Source organism: Mustela erminea, chromosome 3 (genome assembly GCF_009829155.1).
Source record: "Mustela erminea isolate mMusErm1 chromosome 3, mMusErm1.Pri, whole genome shotgun sequence".
NCBI classification, from domain to species: Eukaryota; Metazoa; Chordata; class Mammalia; order Carnivora; family Mustelidae; genus Mustela; species Mustela erminea.
The window spans coordinates 65,061,845-65,080,811 of NC_045616.1; the positions used below are offsets into that span (position 1 = coordinate 65,061,845).

An 18,967-nucleotide genomic window follows, 5' to 3' on the forward strand; every position below is an offset into this window, starting at 1 on the left:
ATAAGTCCTAGAACATAAGTTGAGGCCAACCAACAAGGCATGCTACTGAGCCTTGCTTTATTCTTTTCTATTTATACAGCCAGCAAATTTTACTCAAGGATAAAAACAGCAGCCAAGCTCTATTTCAAGTGTTACTCGAATCTTGCTTCTTACTAGTGACAGTTCTCTTTCCTCTATTCAAAGAGAGGTCAACAGATATTTTCCTTTGTCAAACATTGCTGGCCCACACGTTTCCTTCTGCTGTTGCCTAGAAAGAAGGTGAAGACTCTGGGTGTGTGGCCTGAAGCACCATGTAGATGTCACAGAAAACTGGCAGTTCCCACTTAGTCTTTAGTTATGAACAATTACTTCTCACTTAATGGTCTCCTGAGATAAAAAGCAATATAACTGCACTTTAAAGGCCTTAGGTAACACTAAACAAGACGTATTTTTTAAATTTTATTTATTTATTTGACAGAGGGAAAGCACACAAGCAGGGGAAGCAGCAGAGGGACAGGGAGAAGCAGGCTCCGCACTCAAGAGGGAGCCCGATGTGGGACTCAATCCGAGAACCCAGCACCGGGGATCATGACCTGAACCGAAGGCAAATGCTTACCCGAATGAGCTACCCAGGTGCCCCCAATTAAGACACATTTTAACAATTGTTGAATGACCCCCACTTTTATAAAATTTCTTCCAAAGTTCTTTTGGCCTTCTGCATTTTTTCCCTTTTCCCCCCATAAGTTGTAAAGTGTAGAAAAGCAAAGATTCCCCTTCAATAGGAACTAATTTATGAAGACCCTATTAATAAAATAGACCGTCATGCTAACCACCCTTCTTAGTAACAGCATGATATATCCATTAAACTCGTGGTCCCTGACAAGGTTTCCACTTTTCCTCTAAGTCAATATTAATTACAGTGTAACTTGTTTTTGTACAGACTAATACTACTTCGACTTGCCCTCACAATATGTAGTCTCAACTAAAACATTTCTTAAATTTCTCAATTCTCAAGTATTCTCATCTTTGAAATCAGTAATTACATTAATCAATTATCTAAGGCACTTTCAGCGGGTTCTACCACTTCCACCCATTACTTTTTTTTATACTTCATTATTTTTATTAACATATAATATATTATTTGCCCCAGGGGTACACGTCTGTGAATCATCAGACTTACACACTTCACAGCACTTACCATATAGCACATACCCTCCCCAATGTCCATAACCCAGCCACCCTATCCCCACCCCCCTATCCCCTGGCAACCCTCAGTTTGTTTTGTGAAATTAAGAGTCTCTTACGGTTTGTCTCCCTCCCAATCATTTTTAGAGACAGCTCCAGAAAGAGAAGGAGGATCCCTAAATACAGCAATTGTGTTTAGGTCCAAGACAGCCCTGCTGAAAAGTTTCACAAGCTCAACTGGCTTACCCTAAAAATTTCTTTCACTCACTGAATCAGATATAAAGGCAAGAGTCAAGTTTAACTCTTTTCACTTGATGAAACAATCTACCAGATAAAATTTAATTTATTTAAAAATTATATTATGTATGCCCTGCAGATCCAATTCATGATATCACTTTTCTTAAAAGTTCTTGACATCAAAAGGAAATGATATTTAAGTAACAGAATGGAGTTGTTACCTAATGCTATAGCAGTAATCATTTTGCAATATATAAGTGTATAAAATCAACACACTGTACACCTTAAATGTACACAATATTGTATGCCAACTATGTCTCTAAAAGCTGGCAAAAAAAAAGATTGAGTTATGTTTTCATAATCATTATAACAGGGTTCCATCTTTTCCATAACTAAAAAATTTGTGCCTATAGAGACCTCTGAATGTATGAAATATTTAATTAACATAGAGAACTGCAGGAAACTCCAAATTCACTTTTTGTAATAATTTACTTTGGCAAAAATGTCTTAAATCTGTAAACTGTTGCTACATACTGGTTTTTAAATGTGAATATACACTGAGAGAGGTAGTCTTTATGACTTTGTTAGTTTTTTAACATAAGTGGGTTCATTTTTCTTCTGTCAGAAAGCTCAACCAGGACAACCTCTACTTATGCCATAGGTTGGGCTAAGAGCTATTATGTTCCTAAAGGCAATGTCATCAGTCCTCTGAAATGGTATCTGTAGTCCCTTTGGGCTCTTTACTCAAATGGTGACCTTCTCATGGAGACCGCAAGCTTGGTGCTAGTCAGGCATGTCAAACTTCTGGGAACACAAGTGAAATAATATGGTTGAGCAGGAAGGGAAAACTAACTCACAAGTTACATGAGTTCCAAGGAAATGAAACAAAATACCTTATGCCAGTTAATCTAATTGTCAGAATTATGCCTATCTCTGAGAAATATTGCTCTGTCCAAAAAAAAAAAAAAATAAACAAGCAATGTACCCAAAACAAAAAAAAAGATAAATTGTGACATTTTATTGGATATATTATTCTACTCCAAGTTTTACTGTAAATATGGGGTCCTAACATCCTGCAAGAGCTTTTTATCATGAAAGCTATTTCAAAGAACTGGGTTTAATTTTATAAAACAGAAATCCAATTTTACTTATGGCACAAGATTAAATAAAACCAGCGATATTTCCTTCCCTAGAACGTATAATAAAGTTGCCTTGTGAGTAAAGATGGGTAAGAAGCAGGGCCAAGAAAAATCTCTGCTTTTCTTGATGAGACACAACACTCTGCTCAGCCTGGCCCTTCTCCAGGATCTCAGGCCTTCCTGATAATGCACAGTGATTGAAAAGGCAAAAAGTGAGGGATTATAAAATGCCAAAGGCAAGGAAACGCACTCAGGCTTCCTACTAAGGCTTCCATCAGACTCTTCCAAGACAGAGTCATTACAGACATCAATTAATACTCATTCAGCACATCCACTTAGCCCACCAAAAAAGCATAAATAAGTAAACCCAAAGAATTTGAAGCACAAATGGTGAAGCTTTAAATCGTTTCTGGATAAGTATTAGGAGAAATAATTGCTAGGAAAAAAACTGCTTTCCACTTTTGATGCCACTCTCATGTAACACGCAGTAAACTCCAGTGGGCCATATGCCACCATTTCTTTTCTTATCTTTTCTTTTTTTAAAGATTTTATTTATTTGACACAGAGAGAGTGGTCACAAGTAGGCAGAGAGGCAGACAGAGAGAAGCGGGGGGAAGCAGGCTCCCCGCTGAGCAGAGAGCCCAATGCAAGGCTTGATCCCAGGACCCCGAGATCATGACCTGAACCAAAGGCAAGGCTTAACCCACTGAGCCACCCAGGTGCCCCATATGCCACTGTTTCTTAGTGTGCTGTTATCTTACTACCTTAAAGACAAGCAGCACCAGCACAATAGGTTCATTAGCAGAGGACGAGGTGAGCATGTACAAGAGTCTCAACTTCTCACAGTTTAGTAGAGTTTCTACTAAACTGAAAAAGAGGGACCACACTGTGGACATAGGAGACTCCTGAACGCTCCTTCTCCCATGGCGGCACCTAATGTACGGTGTCACACACAGCAATTCTCTGAGAGAACTCCAGGAACTCAGTGAATGACTTCTCTCATACACATGGTCAATGTGGAAGCACCGCATCAGAATGGGCACAAAAGGCTGAGACACGCTCACCATAAACTACCCCGGCACAGCGCCGTACAATCCTCAGCTCCTCCCTGAGGAATGAAAGGTGTGCATCACATCTAGCACCCCAACTCTGGAAGACTTCACCAAGCTGATAGCCAGGGGACAATACATCCAAGAATTCCACAGGACTAGAGCAAAGAAGTAGTTCTTAACAGGCAGACAAGCACTCACCGAGACTACCCCCTCAGGGTATAACATAGAGGAAGCAGGCAGAAAGACATATCTCCCAGTCTTTTCTTGGAAGGAATTTGACTGCCTACTTTATAAACTGCTGCTTAAAGGTCCATTTGCTCATTGGCATGTATCTAGGATGTGACTGTGATCCTCCCTGGACCCCAAGGGAGCCAATGGGAAATCCCCCAACCCCTTCTGGGTTTGCTTCATTCCAACAATAGGTCCAGGTCAGCAGCATCTCTCTGTAAGCAGCTTGTAAACACATCTGGTACCCCAGGTTTTATAACTGCCACCTAAGGGACAGCGTCCCAGACTGCCTCGCTCTGATAGCCAATGCGGTTTGCCTTCATGAGTCCTGCAGGACTGTATTGAATAAAGAAGTAATTGTTGCTGGGACACCTGGGTGGCTCAGTTGGTTAAGCCACTGCCTTCGGCTCAGGTCATGATCCCAGGGTCCTGGATCAAGTCCCACATCAGGCTCCTCGGTGGGGAGCCTGCTTCTGTCTCTGCCTCTGCCTGCTTGTGCACTGTCTGTCTGTCTCTTTCTCTCTGACAAATAAATAAATAAGATTTAAAAAAAAGAAGAAGAAGTAATTGTTAATGGGCGTACAGAGAAACCCTTGCGGCAACTATCCCTTCAGGGTTCAGCACAGAGGGAGCAAAGAATGCTCATCTCCCACCCTTTTCCTGGAAGATATTTGACTGCATACTGTCCCAGCTTATGCCTAAGCATAGGGTTTCTAATGAGCTTATATCTGGGTTGTGAGTGAGATCTTCTCCTACAGGACACTGATGGGTCTTAGCATATCCCCAACTACTGGGTACTACTAAGAACACAGAGAGCAAGTTGGACAATCAATAAAGTTTGAGAAGCAACCAGGAACTTGGGCTAAGCTGACCAACAAGGTTCATCTACAGGAGACCAGTTTGTCAAGACTGGGAGAGGTGTCTGTTTCATCTAATGTACAGAAACCAACATGAGAGTCAAAGAAAATGAAAAACAAAAACAAAAACAAAAACAAAAAACAGGAGAACAGGTTCCAAACAAAAGAACAAGGTAAATTTTTTAAATTTAAAAAATCAATTCTTTTTTTTTAAGATTTTATTTATTTATTTGACAGAGAGAAATCACAAGTAGGCAGAGAGGCAGGCATAGAGAGAGAGGGGGAAGCAGGCCTCCCACAGAGGAGAGAGCCTGACGTGGGGCTCAATCCCAGGACCCTGACACCACGACCCGAGCTGAAGGCACAGGCTTAACCCACTGAGCCACTCAGGTGCCCCTAAAAAATCAATTCTTAATGGAGGTAAGTGATTTATCCAATACAGAGTTCAAAATAACAGTCATAAAGATCCTTTCCACAGTTGGGGAAGCAATGTGTGAACAAAGTGAAAATTTCAACAAAAAAAGGTAGAAAATATAAACAACTTCTAACCAGAAATTATAGAGCTCAAGAACATAACACACGAAATGAAAATTAAAAAAAAAAAAAAAGATTCAACAGTAGACTAGATTAAATGGAAGAAAGGATCAGCAAACTAAGGTAGTGGAATTCATTCACTCAGAGGAGGCAAAAGAAAAAAAGTGTATTAACTCTACCTGAACACTGATGTTGTAGAGAAGTTCCATTATAAGTCTAGGCTGAAGGCAATGTTACCTCCAGCACTGTAAACTGTTCTAAGAGAAAGTCTAGAGAAGTTCCTAGGAATTTTCAATTAATTTTTTTACAGTGCTCGCTTTGGCAGCACATATACAATTAATTTTTTACAATACCAAGATTTTATCCTTTGTAGCTTCATTTGTCCAAACCAAGTCTAATTTGCATTTGTACAAATTTTCCATCTGTATATGTACATACAATATACTCCATATATGAAAATCGATTCACATATGCACATGAAAGTCAACTTTTACTGAGAACTTAATATACTCAGAGACTGTTATAGAAGATTCACTACATATTATCTAATTTAATCATTACAACAAGCTGATGAGAGGGATACTATAAAGCTTAATTTCAGAAGTTAAAACATTATGACACAAGAAGTAAAGTAACTTGCCCAGTAAGCCCCATAGCAACAGGGTCAGGATTTGAACCCAACTCCAAAACATAGATTTCCAATGACTATGACACTAGAATTGTTCTCCCATAAAATATATCTCATGCAAAGTAAAGAACCTCTTACTGACATAAATTTGCCTACTTTAAGGATATGGATAAACAAAAGTCATGACCAATGAAAACTTAGAAAACACAAATACATTTCTAAATAGCAATAAAAATGGCAGTTGGGTGACCCTTGCCAACTTGGCAGTTAGGCTACTGTTCACCCAACTTACCTGGCTATGTATATCTATCAGCAATGACTGTGCAGACATCTACCCCCAACACAGAAAATGGTACGCATGTATTATTGTCAGTCCACAGAACTAAGATTTCTTAACTCATTCCTAAATTGTAGGATGAAAACATAGCATGTGGGTAACAGGAATCCCATTTTAAAGGCTCTTAGTTTAAGTTATTCATGTGCAGTAATTAAGTCCCATAACCTTCAACAATTTGTCATCTGCAGAGACACAGCTTAGTCCACTGCTGACTCCAAGCTGCTATGCTGAGGGAGGCAGTGGGCTAGGGAAGGAGCCCTGCTTCTGACTTGCATCTGCTGCTCCCGGAGGCTTAGGGGCATTTTACTTGTGGCTTTGCGTGCAGTGACTGGAGAAAAAGAATGAAAACTTTATGCCTTTGTCAAAATGAATCTGCCTTCCAAAAAGTAAAATACACTCCAATATTAGTTTAAAAAAAAAAAGAAAGGTTAGGGGGCTTAAGAAAATAAAGTTCCTTAGTCAGAAAACATACATATATACACAAATCACTACATATGTGAGTACATTCATGTATATCAACATACATGTATATGTACATGTATGTGTGAACGTATGGGGACACGCATGTATACGTATGTATGTGTGTGTGTGTGAGAGATAAATTTCCTTAGCCAGAAAACATGTACTTTTTCATATACATATGAATTATAATAGTGCTATCTAGGTATTGTGACTTTCTTTTAAAGGTCCCAAAATACAACTTGCATTCATACCACAAATACTTCTTGAACACTTGATATGTTCCAAGCCATCTTGGAGGTCTCTGAGATACTGGTGAGGAGAATGGTAGTCCCCAGGGTACCCACCCTTCATACATATCAACCAGCCACTATAAAGCCCAGTACAGCACACAGGAGTCAGACCTGGATCAATGATGAACTAGGATTGTGAACTGTCTCATCCAAGTTCTTCAGCAATAAGAAACACCTTCCATTTCCCAAGGGAGTTTTACTAAACCCTGACTGAAAGAAACAAATGGAGATCTTCTCTGTGTGTAGCATAGGGCCTTAAGATTCTGTTTACAAAATGCATATCCCTTTACCTCGATTAGCCCATTTAATCTTATCCAATTTAATTTAAGCCAATCTGTAATCAGGAAGTAGAAATTCTTAAAAACAGCATTATCCAATAACTAGTCACACAAAAATAGAGAAAGACAGCAAAATTACATGCGTTCAATAAAATACAAAATACCATCAATTTCTGATAAAATCTTGTGATTTGTAATCAACCAAAGAAGTATCTGTTGAACAGTTTGCCCTCGAGGCTTGTGTGGACTTCCACAAAACATCCCTCTTTGTTCACACACAAATTCCACGTGATTGATGGTAAGTCTATTCAGTCTCCTAAAAAACAGGGGCCACCCAGAGTTTTCTCCTGAAGTTAATACAAATGTTCGAATGCTCTCAGTGACACTGGCATTTTAAAGATGTCAACATACCAGTTTTATTTCCCGCATGCCACATTTGTTTGCAGTGCTCCCACAGAGCTGGCCGCCTGTTACTCCTGACTGCTGCCTGATGGCCCAATAGGGCCAACAGAAGTAGAGCCGCAGTCCAAAGCAGCTGGCTCAAGAGCTTGCCACCAAGAAACAGTCCTTCCCTCCTTGAGGCAAATCTCTTCATCACCCGGAAGAGAGCCAGATAGCGTCACCCAGCCCAGGGATGAGGGACTCAGGTCTCAGGCAACATTGTCCCATTAGAATAAGACTCAGGACAAACATGCGCACAAACATCAACCCATGGAGACAGACAACAAGTTCTAAAGCACATTCTCAACTTCACACCGAGGAAAGATATGAATTTTCTGGTGAAGACCCACCTTCGAGTGAAGAAATTCCCAACACCGTCCACTCAAGAGGCAACTCCAGATGGGTCAGAGCCAGCACGAACTCTTCGTCCAGGGCAGGCAGGGCTCCCACCGTCAGTGCAAATGGAGTCAGCAAGGTCTGATGACTGTCGGCTGTGAGGCGATCAGCTTGGGTGACCAGCAAACGAGCCAGCCGGCAAGCCATGGTGTCCACATAAGTCACTGAGCCGGAGCCCATGGTCACTGGGGAATAACCTTCTGAGCAGAGGCACACAGACACTGTCACCGTCTCCTGAAGCCCATGGCCTGGACAACAAGACAGTAAACAGTTCACCTAGAGCCTACAGGAGATGCTCGCCCCATGTCCAAGTCAGGGGTCACCAGATTCACTGCACTGCGAAAAGAGACCCCGTGCTCCCGGAGAGCAAGGCAGAAAAGGGAAAAGGAATGCAGCCAGTTATCTTTTTTTTTTTTTTTTTAAGATTTTATTTATTTATTTGACAGAGATCACAAGTAGGCAGAGAGGCAGGCAGAGAGGAAGCAGGCTCCCTACTGAGCAGAGAGCCTGATGTGGGGCTCAATCCCAGGACCCTGGGATCATGATCTGAACCGAAGGCAGAGGCTTTAAACTACTGAGCCACCCAGGCACCCTAAGTTTATCTTTAAATGCTGCCCTGTTTGTGGGGCCAAATTAAAGCAGATTCCATCTTCTTTCAATGACTCCTGATTTTTAAAAAAGTAACTTTTACGAGTTCTGAGCGTCTATTCTCCTATCTTCACTAAATGTTGTTATTTGGCAAGTTCATCCTCTTCGAGTACTTTGCCCTTTCATCCTCTGCCACTTCCTCCTATGTCTTGTATTTTTATGTATTGTTTTAGATGACAGTTTCATAAAGTAGCTCCAAAGAGCTCCCTTGAATGTGATTAAGGGTGGGTGAAGAGAACTCAACAGAAATACTTAACCAATGTTGTTCATTGCCACCACTCCTACCACTTCTGAGAATGGCTTCTGTGTCGTGGCGGTGTTAAGAATTCTGTTGTGGCTGGTTATCTAATCCTGCCACCTGTCCTTCCCTTTTATAATCTTCTTTCACTTGGCCAAGGTGGGTGAACAACTAGCCAGATACATTTTATGCTGCACTTGCCAGGATACCCAGGAATCAGTACCACCGAACTGCTGTGATTACTACAGTCACAGCCAGACAGAAGAAGGGTTAACATTCAGCTACCACTGGCCCCCAAGCAAATGGCTAATAGGATCCTTCATAGGAACAAGAGCATCCCAGCTCACTAAGCGATAACGACCGTCACGCTCACACCACCTCTTCCAAAATGACCCAATGGTCCAGGCACAGAATTCAGCCCTCCATCCCCAGACTATACACTTCCAGGACAGACTACAGAAATCCACTCTACATTCTTCTGAAAGGTTACCCTGGGAAAGCTGTAACAGGAGAAAGACATTTAATAAGGTTCAGAAACAAGGACCGTCACCCATCTATACAAAATCACCTTTGTTAAAATCAAAGGCGAGAACCCTCACTTTGCAGTAGGCCATGATGTCATCAAACAGATCTTCTTTAACACACAAGGACTAGAAGGAGACTCACCCATACATCCAAGTAAAGAAAATGATAAAACTTTTGATACTGGGATTGGCACTTCAGTTATTGTTTTCATTCTTCCTCCGTAAGAGGCTTCGTAAAAGAAAACCAAGAGGGAGAAACAAAAGGCAATAAAAACATAAAGGCCAAAGCCAAAAGGCTGAGGCAGAAGAGACAGAGCTGAAGTGACTCTGTGCCATTAATGAGGTCTACTTTTTTTTTCTTGTCAGTATGGTAGTTACTAGGCCGAATAGAGAAGTGTTGAAAATTACTCAGTTTCTATCTGTTTCGTACGGCCTGGGTCTGGTTTTCCACTATTGCTCTCAACTAGTTGTTTAAAGTTGAATTGGAACACAGATGTAATTCAGAAAAAAAAAAATTTTGGTTTCCAAATTACATACAATGCTTTGGTTTTCATTGCACATTATACTCATCACTCTTTATGGATTGCATTATATTCTGTAAATTCACCTGCAACCATGCACCTGATGTATGCCTGGATTACCAATGAAAATACACAAACATCCAGAGGCAGAGCAAAAGAATGGTTGGTTAATATTTATTACTTGGCTACTTGTGTATTCACAGAAGGAAAGTTTGGGGCATCTGGGTGGCTCAGTTGGTTAAGCATCTGCCCTGGTCATGATCCCAGGGTACTAGGGTCGAGTCCCATATTGGGGTCTCTGCTCAGTGAGAAGCCTGCTTCTCCCTCTCCCTCTGCCTGCTGCTCCGTCTACTTGTGCACACTCTCTCTGTCAAATAAATAAATACAATCTTAAAAAAAAAAATAAGGAAAGGTGAACTTTAATCATGCCCAACTGAATCTGTAAAATGTGTTAACTTGTATAGAAAGCATTACATCAATTACAGCAGCATGTTTAAAAACATGCTCCTGGTCTCAGAAATGGGGCAACAGGTTGATCTGATGTGCAAGCCCAGGCAGGGCTGACAAGCCTTTGTACATCCCTGCAACTTTATGTTTGTGTTGTTTGCATGTTTACTATGCGCCTATACTGCAGAAGCACTTAAAAACATCTTCCCTCTAAAAATGAGGCCAATCCCACCCTTCAAAATACTGAAGGTTCCCTACATGCTGCAATTTAGAGGACCTCAAAGACCCCTAGTTAAGGAAAACTAACCCATCAATAAACCAGAACAACAAAACCCTCCCTTCCTGTAGGTAATAATATCTTCATTACGCCTCTGGACTACAGCTTCATGTCTCTGACAGATAACCCACAGCCCAGTGAAAATACGCAACTGATGCTGACAACTATTAGCTCTTAACAAACATTGGCATGAAATATTAATGAGTCGTCTGTCACCATGGTAACTGAAAAAGAATATAAGAGAATGACAAGTTTCTGAACCTGAACATTTTGGTGGTGAGAAGAGAAAGTTCTGGAGCCTGAGATCTATTAAGGAAGAGTCTGGATACACAGAAGCCCAAGGAAAGAACCCAGCCACCAAAAGGAGCAAGCAGGAGAGCGGTGGACACCGGGGCTGCCAGACTGACCACAGGGGAAGGAGGGAGGGAGAATGACAACCTGTTGCCAACGTCTCAGTTCTGCCTGAGCCATCCCTGGCCATAGGCCCTGGGACAAGTGGAGGTGATACCAAGACAGAGAGACTCCTCCATTGGACTACACTCAAAGCATAGCCAACTTTCTAAGTTGGGTGCCATCAGTAGGATGGGCCTGCCCAGTCTCAGCAAGGCAGACACAGCCAAAAGAGGCTCATAAATAAGATGACCCAAGTGTCAGTGTCCTCATGGGCTCTGTCCCTTCCCCGCCTCCTAGCCCCGTGCGCCACCGCAGCCCCCCCACCCGCCCCGCCACTCTCACACACACCCATCTCACTTTGCAGAACTGTTTATTTTCTCCTCCTGGTCCTCTTCCCAATCTAGGTCCCTGGAGGACAGATGCTTCCAGACAGATCTGCAGAGTAAAGACTACACCTCACCTGGAATGCTAGACTGGAGAACATTATCCTCAGCGCGTTCAGCAATCACGATGTGTCTCTGATGAGATCCACTGTAAATAAAGTAAAACTCGGCATCTTTAGGAAGATACACATTTTTGCCAAAATTTGCATAGACGGTCTTCTGCCCCTAAGAAAAGAAAAAAGAAAAGAAAAAAATGAGTAAGTTGAGGCATCATCACACCTTCTTGTCCTGGCTCTAAATAAATAAATAAATAAGAAGGGCGAGGATCCAAAACAATGTTATTTGTGACACTGAGATCATGTGGTTGACACTCAAATATCACAAATCCTCCTTCCCAACAGCAATCACTTGCAATGACAGAGAGATGCTTTCTGACATTTGAGAGTATGGTGTGAGAGCTGGTTTGTTCTGTTCTGAAGGCTGAAGAATTCCAGAGCACAGGGAAGAAAGTTTTTAAGTTTACTAGCTATATAAATGGGACTGAACTTTGTTGTCTTATATTTCATTTGAATTCCTACCTGATGAACATCACGGATTCCTTTTTTTTTTTTTTTTCTGTACCTGACATACTCCACAGTACCAAGTTTCAAAACAATAATTTTTAGTCATCACCTTACCCTGTACTGGATCCCAGCAGGTTGTAAGAACTTGAACTATTCACACACTGTGCCCAATACAGCTCCACACGCTCCCACCCTTGCTGTGCCATTTCCAGTTGCTATTTGTCTTCTCTGAAAGAATTCCAACTCCTCTTTTGCATCCAGCATGGCCTCACACTCTCTCTTGAGAGCTTCTAGTGGGCACATACCCTGCTAAGTGCCCCAGTTCCAAGGAGAGAAGCTGCCCCTGGGTCACAGAGGAACGTGAGGTATGTCAAGGAAAGAAGGTATGTCAAGGAAGCACGTAGCAGGTGAGGGCTTGAACGGACATTATCATCCAGAGGCTGTGTGGAAGGGCTAGACCTACATTGCTACAACCAAGGTTCTGAGAAGCACCGGTAGACAGGCCTGCCAGACCATCTTGAGACGCTGGAAGACTCAAAGGATTCAGGATACTCCCTCCACTCAAAAACAAAAAAGCAATATAACCAGAGTCCTCCAGGGAGATGGTACATTCCACCCAGCCTGTGGGAGTGGCAGGGAAATGGAAACTAGGAGGTGGAAAGGGTCGCCCACTTTGGAAGGCGTCCAGAGCTTGGCCCACGGCTGAGAAGCATCTGGGCTTTTGTGTGCTTGTCCAACAAAAACAAACCCTCTCTTGGCAAGTTCCTCCCCCTGTGATAGGGGAGAAAAGGAAACAAAGGAAATTCTACACAGTCTCCTTACCATCTGTTTGCCTTTGATGGCTATTATCAGCACTATATTCTGTAGGATATCAAGAAGTAGGCCAATCAGTATCAGAAAAAAAAAAAATCACTGCAGAACTCCTTTCTCCAATAATCACATGGATAGTTCATCCAAACTTTAAAAATAAAAAGGCAATGTTTTCCTAGCAGTTTGAAATCTAGCACACACAAAGCATTATCTTAAATTATGAAGTAGTATAAATATAAATTGTGGTTTAAAAAACCACTAGCTAACACAGTTTTGGATTGTCCTTTCTCTGCATGTGAGCGCATGCAAACATACACGAATGTAATCAATAGAAAACAGCATGCCAAGAATAATCCACCATATGACAGCTTCCCAAAAAAGTTCAGGAAGAGGCTCTGAAAAGCAAAAAAAAAAAAAAAAACCCAGTAACAAATGTCTGACATGACAGAGAGGAAACTTAGATGAAATTCCATTTCCTAAAAAAGGAAGAACAGTCTGCGTTCCTCATGTTCCTGGTGGCTAAAGGGACTGTTAATTGTCCACGAACAGAATCTGACCTGACTTGTCATTTTTTTTTTTAAAGAAAACAAATTGTATCAACAGATCAAAGCTTTTCACACATCAGAAGAATATCTAATCTGTATCTAATCAAAATAACCATCACATGCCTATTTTCTTTGGTTGGGTGAACAAGGATCACAACTTATAAAGGAGTTTAGTTCTAAGACTTTCAAAAACAATGCAACACTAAATTAACAGTTTTACAATTCAGGTGTGCCTTCCTTTTGAGTCCACACCATACACTACACTGATAAAAGAAGATAAACAAAAATAGGTCAGAAATAAGACCTATGCATTAAAGTGAGATGCCCACAGTCTTAGCACTAAGGACACTAGTCAGCAATAAAACGGGTCCTCTTACTTGATAATCGCAATGAGATCAGAAAGACACGGAAGGCATTCTGAGAGCAGGAGGGATGGGGGTGATGCAGGAATTAAGAGAGAAACTCATCGAGGGTGAGCAGGAAAGGATGACAGAAAAAGAAAATATGAATATGAAAGAACATGAACATTTTCTTTCCGGAAAGTGAATGATCCAAGGAGATTCAGACTAAGCTACACACATCAGGAGAAATGGGTTTCTGAAAATGTTCCCCAAATCCAGTACAGTATAAATAACCAGCCACAAGTTACAACTTGGGGGAGCAGACTGGGGTCTTTCTAAACACTGTGGCCACTGAAAACTTGCTCTTTTTCTTAAAGGGCCACTAACTTTATTAATGGCAAGGATGAATTCCAGTGGGCTTGCACCTATTCCCCCCCCTAGGATCAATTTCACACTTTTAGGCAATTAAAACTATAATCTTTCCAAAGTGAATTTACTGCCATCAATGTCAGAATCACTCTGCTTCTATGGAGAAATACTAAACACGTCTCATCATCTTTCTGTCAATTCACTATATCCCACATTTAAAAGAAACACACATTCGACCTGCAGTGTAAGAGGGTTCCCCTCTCTCCTCATCCTCAACATTTGTTATTTCCTGACTTGTTCATTTTAGCCATTCTGACTGGTGTGAGGTATCTCACTTTGGTATCTAACTTTGGTTTTGATTTGTATTTCCCTGATGCCAAGTGATGGTGAGCATTTTTCAGGTGTCTATTTGTAAGCTTGTACAGCCACTCTGGAAAATAGTGTGGAGGTTCCTCAAAAAGTTGGAAATAGAGCTACCCTAAAACCCTCAATTGCACTACTTGGTATTTACCCTCAAGATACAAATGTAGTGGGCGCCTGGGTGGCTCAGTGGGTTAAGCCGCTGCCTTCGGCTCAGGTCATGATCTCAGGGTCCTGGGATCGAGTCCCGCATCGGGCTCTCTGCTCATCAGGGAGCCTGTTTCCTCCTCTCTCTCGCTGCCTGCCTCTCTGCCTACTTGTGATCTCTCTCTGTCAAATAAATAAATGAAATCTTTAAAAAAAAAAAAAAAAAAAAAAAAAAAGATACAAATGTAGTGATTGGAAGGGGCAAGTGCATCCCAATAATCATAGCAGCAATGTCCACAATAGCCAAACTCTGGAAAGAGCCCAGATGTCCTTCGACAGATGAATGGATAAAGAAGATGTGGGGTGTATGTGTATGTGTGTGTGTGTGTGTACACATATATATATGTATTTATGTACATATGTATATATGTGTGTATATATACATATATGTATACATATATATACATGTATATATACATATATGTACATATGTATATATGTGTGTGTATATATACATATATGTATACATATATATACATGTGTATATATGTATACACACACACAACTATGTATTACTCGCCATCAAAAAAAAAGAAATCTTGGGGATGCCTGGGTGGCTCAGTTTTTAAGTGTCTGCCTTCAGCTCAGGTCATAATCTCTGGGTCCTGGGATCCAGCCCTGCACTGGGCTCCCTGTCGGCAGGAAGCTTTCTTCTCCCCCTCCGATTCCCCTGCTTGTGTTCCCTCTGTCACTGTCTCTCCCTCTCTCTCTCTCTCTGTCTGTCAAATAAATAAATGAAATCTTTTTAAAAAAATAAGTGAAATCTTACCATTTGCAACGACGTGGATGGAAATAGAGAATATGAGGCTAAGTGAACTAAGTCAATCAAAGAAAGACAATTATCATATATGACCCATATATGGAATTTAAGAAACAAAACAGAGAATCGTAGGGAAATGGAAACAAAACGAAACCAGTAAGGAAGACAATCCATTAGAGACTCTTAACTGTAGGAAACAAACTGAGGGTTGCTGGAGTGGTGGTGGGTGAGCGGATGGGGTGACTGGGTGATGGGCATTAAGGAGGACACATGATATAACGAGTACTGGGTATTCTATGCAACCAATGAATCAATGAACTCTACCTCTGAAACTAATAATACATTATATGGTAATTAACTGAGTTTAAATTAAAAAAAAATTTTTAAAAACCACTAATTTTGCTGAAAATTCCAGATATAGTAAGAGGCATAATGGGCAAAATTATTTCCCCAAATTAATCTAAACCTTTAATGTTATCTAGCCAAAACACAAACTTAATCTTCAAATGAAAGAAGGCTATTTTAAAGTGCATCTGGAAGAACAGATTCACAAGAGTGGAAACAGTCTAGAGAAAGATAGCGCTTGAGCGGTGCAGAGTGAGGTCAGAATTTGCCCTACCACAAAGCATACCTTGCAATAAAACCATAATAATTTAAACAGTGCGACCTGGGCACGGCAGACCACTGAGTATGGAGCTGAAAAGCAGACACATGGAAGTTATGTAATAAAGGTGACATTTCAAGCCAGTGGGGAAAGAATAATCGGCTCAGCAAATTGTTTTTTGGGACAACAGCTATCTATTAGCTATTAGGGGCAAAACAGGCCTCATATCACATATCTCAATTTCCAATGCAATATTGAACACAAAAATTCATAAGCACATTAAGTTAGAAGACTGTCTAAAATTTCTCAGTAAAAAAATTTTTTAAAAATTTCTTGGTATTAAACAAAATGATAGGGATAAAAGAAATCGAAATGACACCACTCCGATGTACCAACTTGTTTTCATTCCTTTATTGCCTTCCAGTCTTCGTGCAAGACACAGCTAATTCTTACAGAGCTAACCTCACAGCACAAGTACACATATGGTGTTCCTATCTCTTCCAGGAAAAGTACTTTCCCACTTTGTTTTTTGGCACCCTTTTAAATTGCATTCCATCAAATGAGATGTTCTATATTCTCCTCTGTTACCCCTGTATTGTTGTACTTGAAGAGTGTTTCTAGCTTACAATTATAAATGATACTACAAGAAACTTTTTCTTGTGCATTATTTTATGTTTTACTATTAAGGAATAAAATTCCAGAAATGGGTCCAAAAATGTGAAAGTTTGTCACAAATCGCCAAACTGCTTTCCAATAATGTTCTATCAAATTCCATGGCCACCAGTGCTGGTCATGAGTATCATTTTCATTACAACCTTGCTAAAATTCCTATTTCCTCATTTATGGACAGCAAACAGTTCCTCATCGATTTCATTCACTTCTTCCCCCCACCCCCCTTAATTTATGTCTCACTTTTACTAAAGACTACTGCTAAATAGCGCCAACATTGTTAGTGGCCTGTTCAAATTACAACTTCAAGAATTCTGGTCTTCCCTTTTTTATTCACATCTGCATTCATGTTTGCCTTAAGCAGGTCAAAATTTTCACTTTCTCAGGTGAACCAGCTGAGATGAACATCACAGTCCATCCCTTTCCTCTCTGAACAGTGAAGGTGTACCACCTGTTATTCTTCTATTGGCCATATAAAAGTACTTAAATACTCCTGTAAAATCTCTGCAGGCCAGTAACATGGAAATTGGGAACAAATACTGAGGAGGAAAGCTGGACTATAACCATACTGAATACAACTTAATATAAACACACACACACACGCAGATGCGCGCGCACACACACACACACACACACAAGTTAATGAAACCAATTTACCAAGAAGCCTCCTCTTTGAGAAATTCTGCTTGTAAAACTCATCAATAATTGTCAGTCAAAGACCAAGCCTTCTGCTGAAATGCTGTGACATCTGTGGATTTTTTCTCATAGAACCAAAAAAGGTATTCAATCTTTTTGCCCCAATAAACTATTTCTTTCATCCAATTATTTTACTCTTCTTCTGAAGGCATTTAAGACGGAAATGGTCAGCACTGATGTGCACATTCTAAATATTTTTTCCTTAAACGAGGTCTCTAAATACCTTGAGTAACTTGGTTAATGCCTGTATTATCCTAATCACTGAACATCCTTGTGCTAATGTTCTCCCTACTGTCTTCCCTCTCACCCTCTATAGACAATATATCTACGTATAATTATATCTGTTTACTAACAATGCCATTTGCTAACCAATCATCTAGTTTCTAAAATACTTGGCACGAATAGGCAATAAATACTGTAGTTTCAAATTATGACAATGAGAACAAAGTATGCATCTTTTTATAGTGGTGTTTCTTAATTTGGGGCCACAGGAAGAATCCATAAATGGGTTTCAGGAAATCTGGGCACCATTTAAAATTGTTAGCAAAAACTCTCTTTGTATGTGTATGTGCCTATTTTTCTGAGTAAAGGTTTATGGGTTTCATTGTATTCTCATACCTATGCCATTCAACTCTAACTTCTATAGAACCAAAATAATAATGGGAACATAATAAATGCTATTTAAGGGCAACGGTGACCTTTTTGGGATAGTAAGACATGCGCTATTATTTTTCAAGATATTCTGCACAGCCTTTATATGGGGTGATTTTTAGGGTAGAAGCATGTTAAAGGGACATGTTAACTGAGGGGTTAAATATTGTATTGCAAGTTTACTAATACATTCCATGAAAACAATTATGCTAATATAAACAAATGCTCTAAGTGAATTATCAAATTTGATTATTTTCAACATCTGAAACTTCTATTTACAACAAAAAATAGTAATTCGACACAGAACCTTCCCTGCAGAGCAGCATGTTAAGTGTTGTGAGATTCTTGAGAATTTTTAGAAGTGTATTTCTCCATTTTATTGGTAAGTAAATAAAAGTACAGGAACCAGTTAGTATTAATTAGCTCAAGGTCCCAGAGCCAGATGGACAATAGTGAGTGTCTTGATTTCTACCCCAACCTGCAAGTTAGGTCATCCTCTTTACATTCTTCAAGCACAATTCAAACAAAGCGCTCTGGGCATTAAGTCTTTTATTCCAAATTACTGTGTTTAAGCATTTCTTTAAACCCACGGGAGACAATGCAACACTTATTTCCACAAAGACCCTTTCAAGTAGGAATGGTTTCCATTTCAAGACAAGATAAAACAGACCACAGAAGTCCAACATTCTTGCTGGTAGCAACTAGAAAATCAAGACAGAAAAATTTAAAAAAGTCATATTCTTAAAGGTTTCAGAGAACTGGGAAAAAGAACAAATGCATTAAAATTCCAGAAAGGGGAGAACCACTCAGAGAAGTTATTTCAGTCAGAGGACAACAGAATATTATCTTTAAAGTGATGATATAAAATAACAGAGGTCCTAAAACCCCATACCTATCAAATATATCCTTGGGCCACCC

At 40.3% G+C, this 18,967-nt stretch overlaps 1 protein-coding gene across 7 annotated transcripts in view; it reads right to left on the reverse strand.

The window, feature by feature from the left end:
- Positions 1–18,967, reverse strand: part of ARHGEF28 (Rho guanine nucleotide exchange factor 28) — a 317,873-nt gene that overhangs the window by 168,625 nt on the left and 130,281 nt on the right. For all 7 annotated transcript variants that reach the window (XR_004283955.1, XM_032335977.1, XM_032335978.1 and 4 more), the window contains 2 exons: positions 11,552–11,699; positions 7,998–8,291 (listed from right to left, as the gene is read on the reverse strand). Coding sequence is in view for 6 of the 7 variants with exons in the window: in XM_032335977.1 (XP_032191868.1) it covers positions 7,998–8,291; positions 11,552–11,699 (442 nt within the window). In the remaining variant the exon portion in view is untranslated. The remainder of the gene's footprint in view (positions 1–7,997; positions 8,292–11,551; positions 11,700–18,967) is intronic.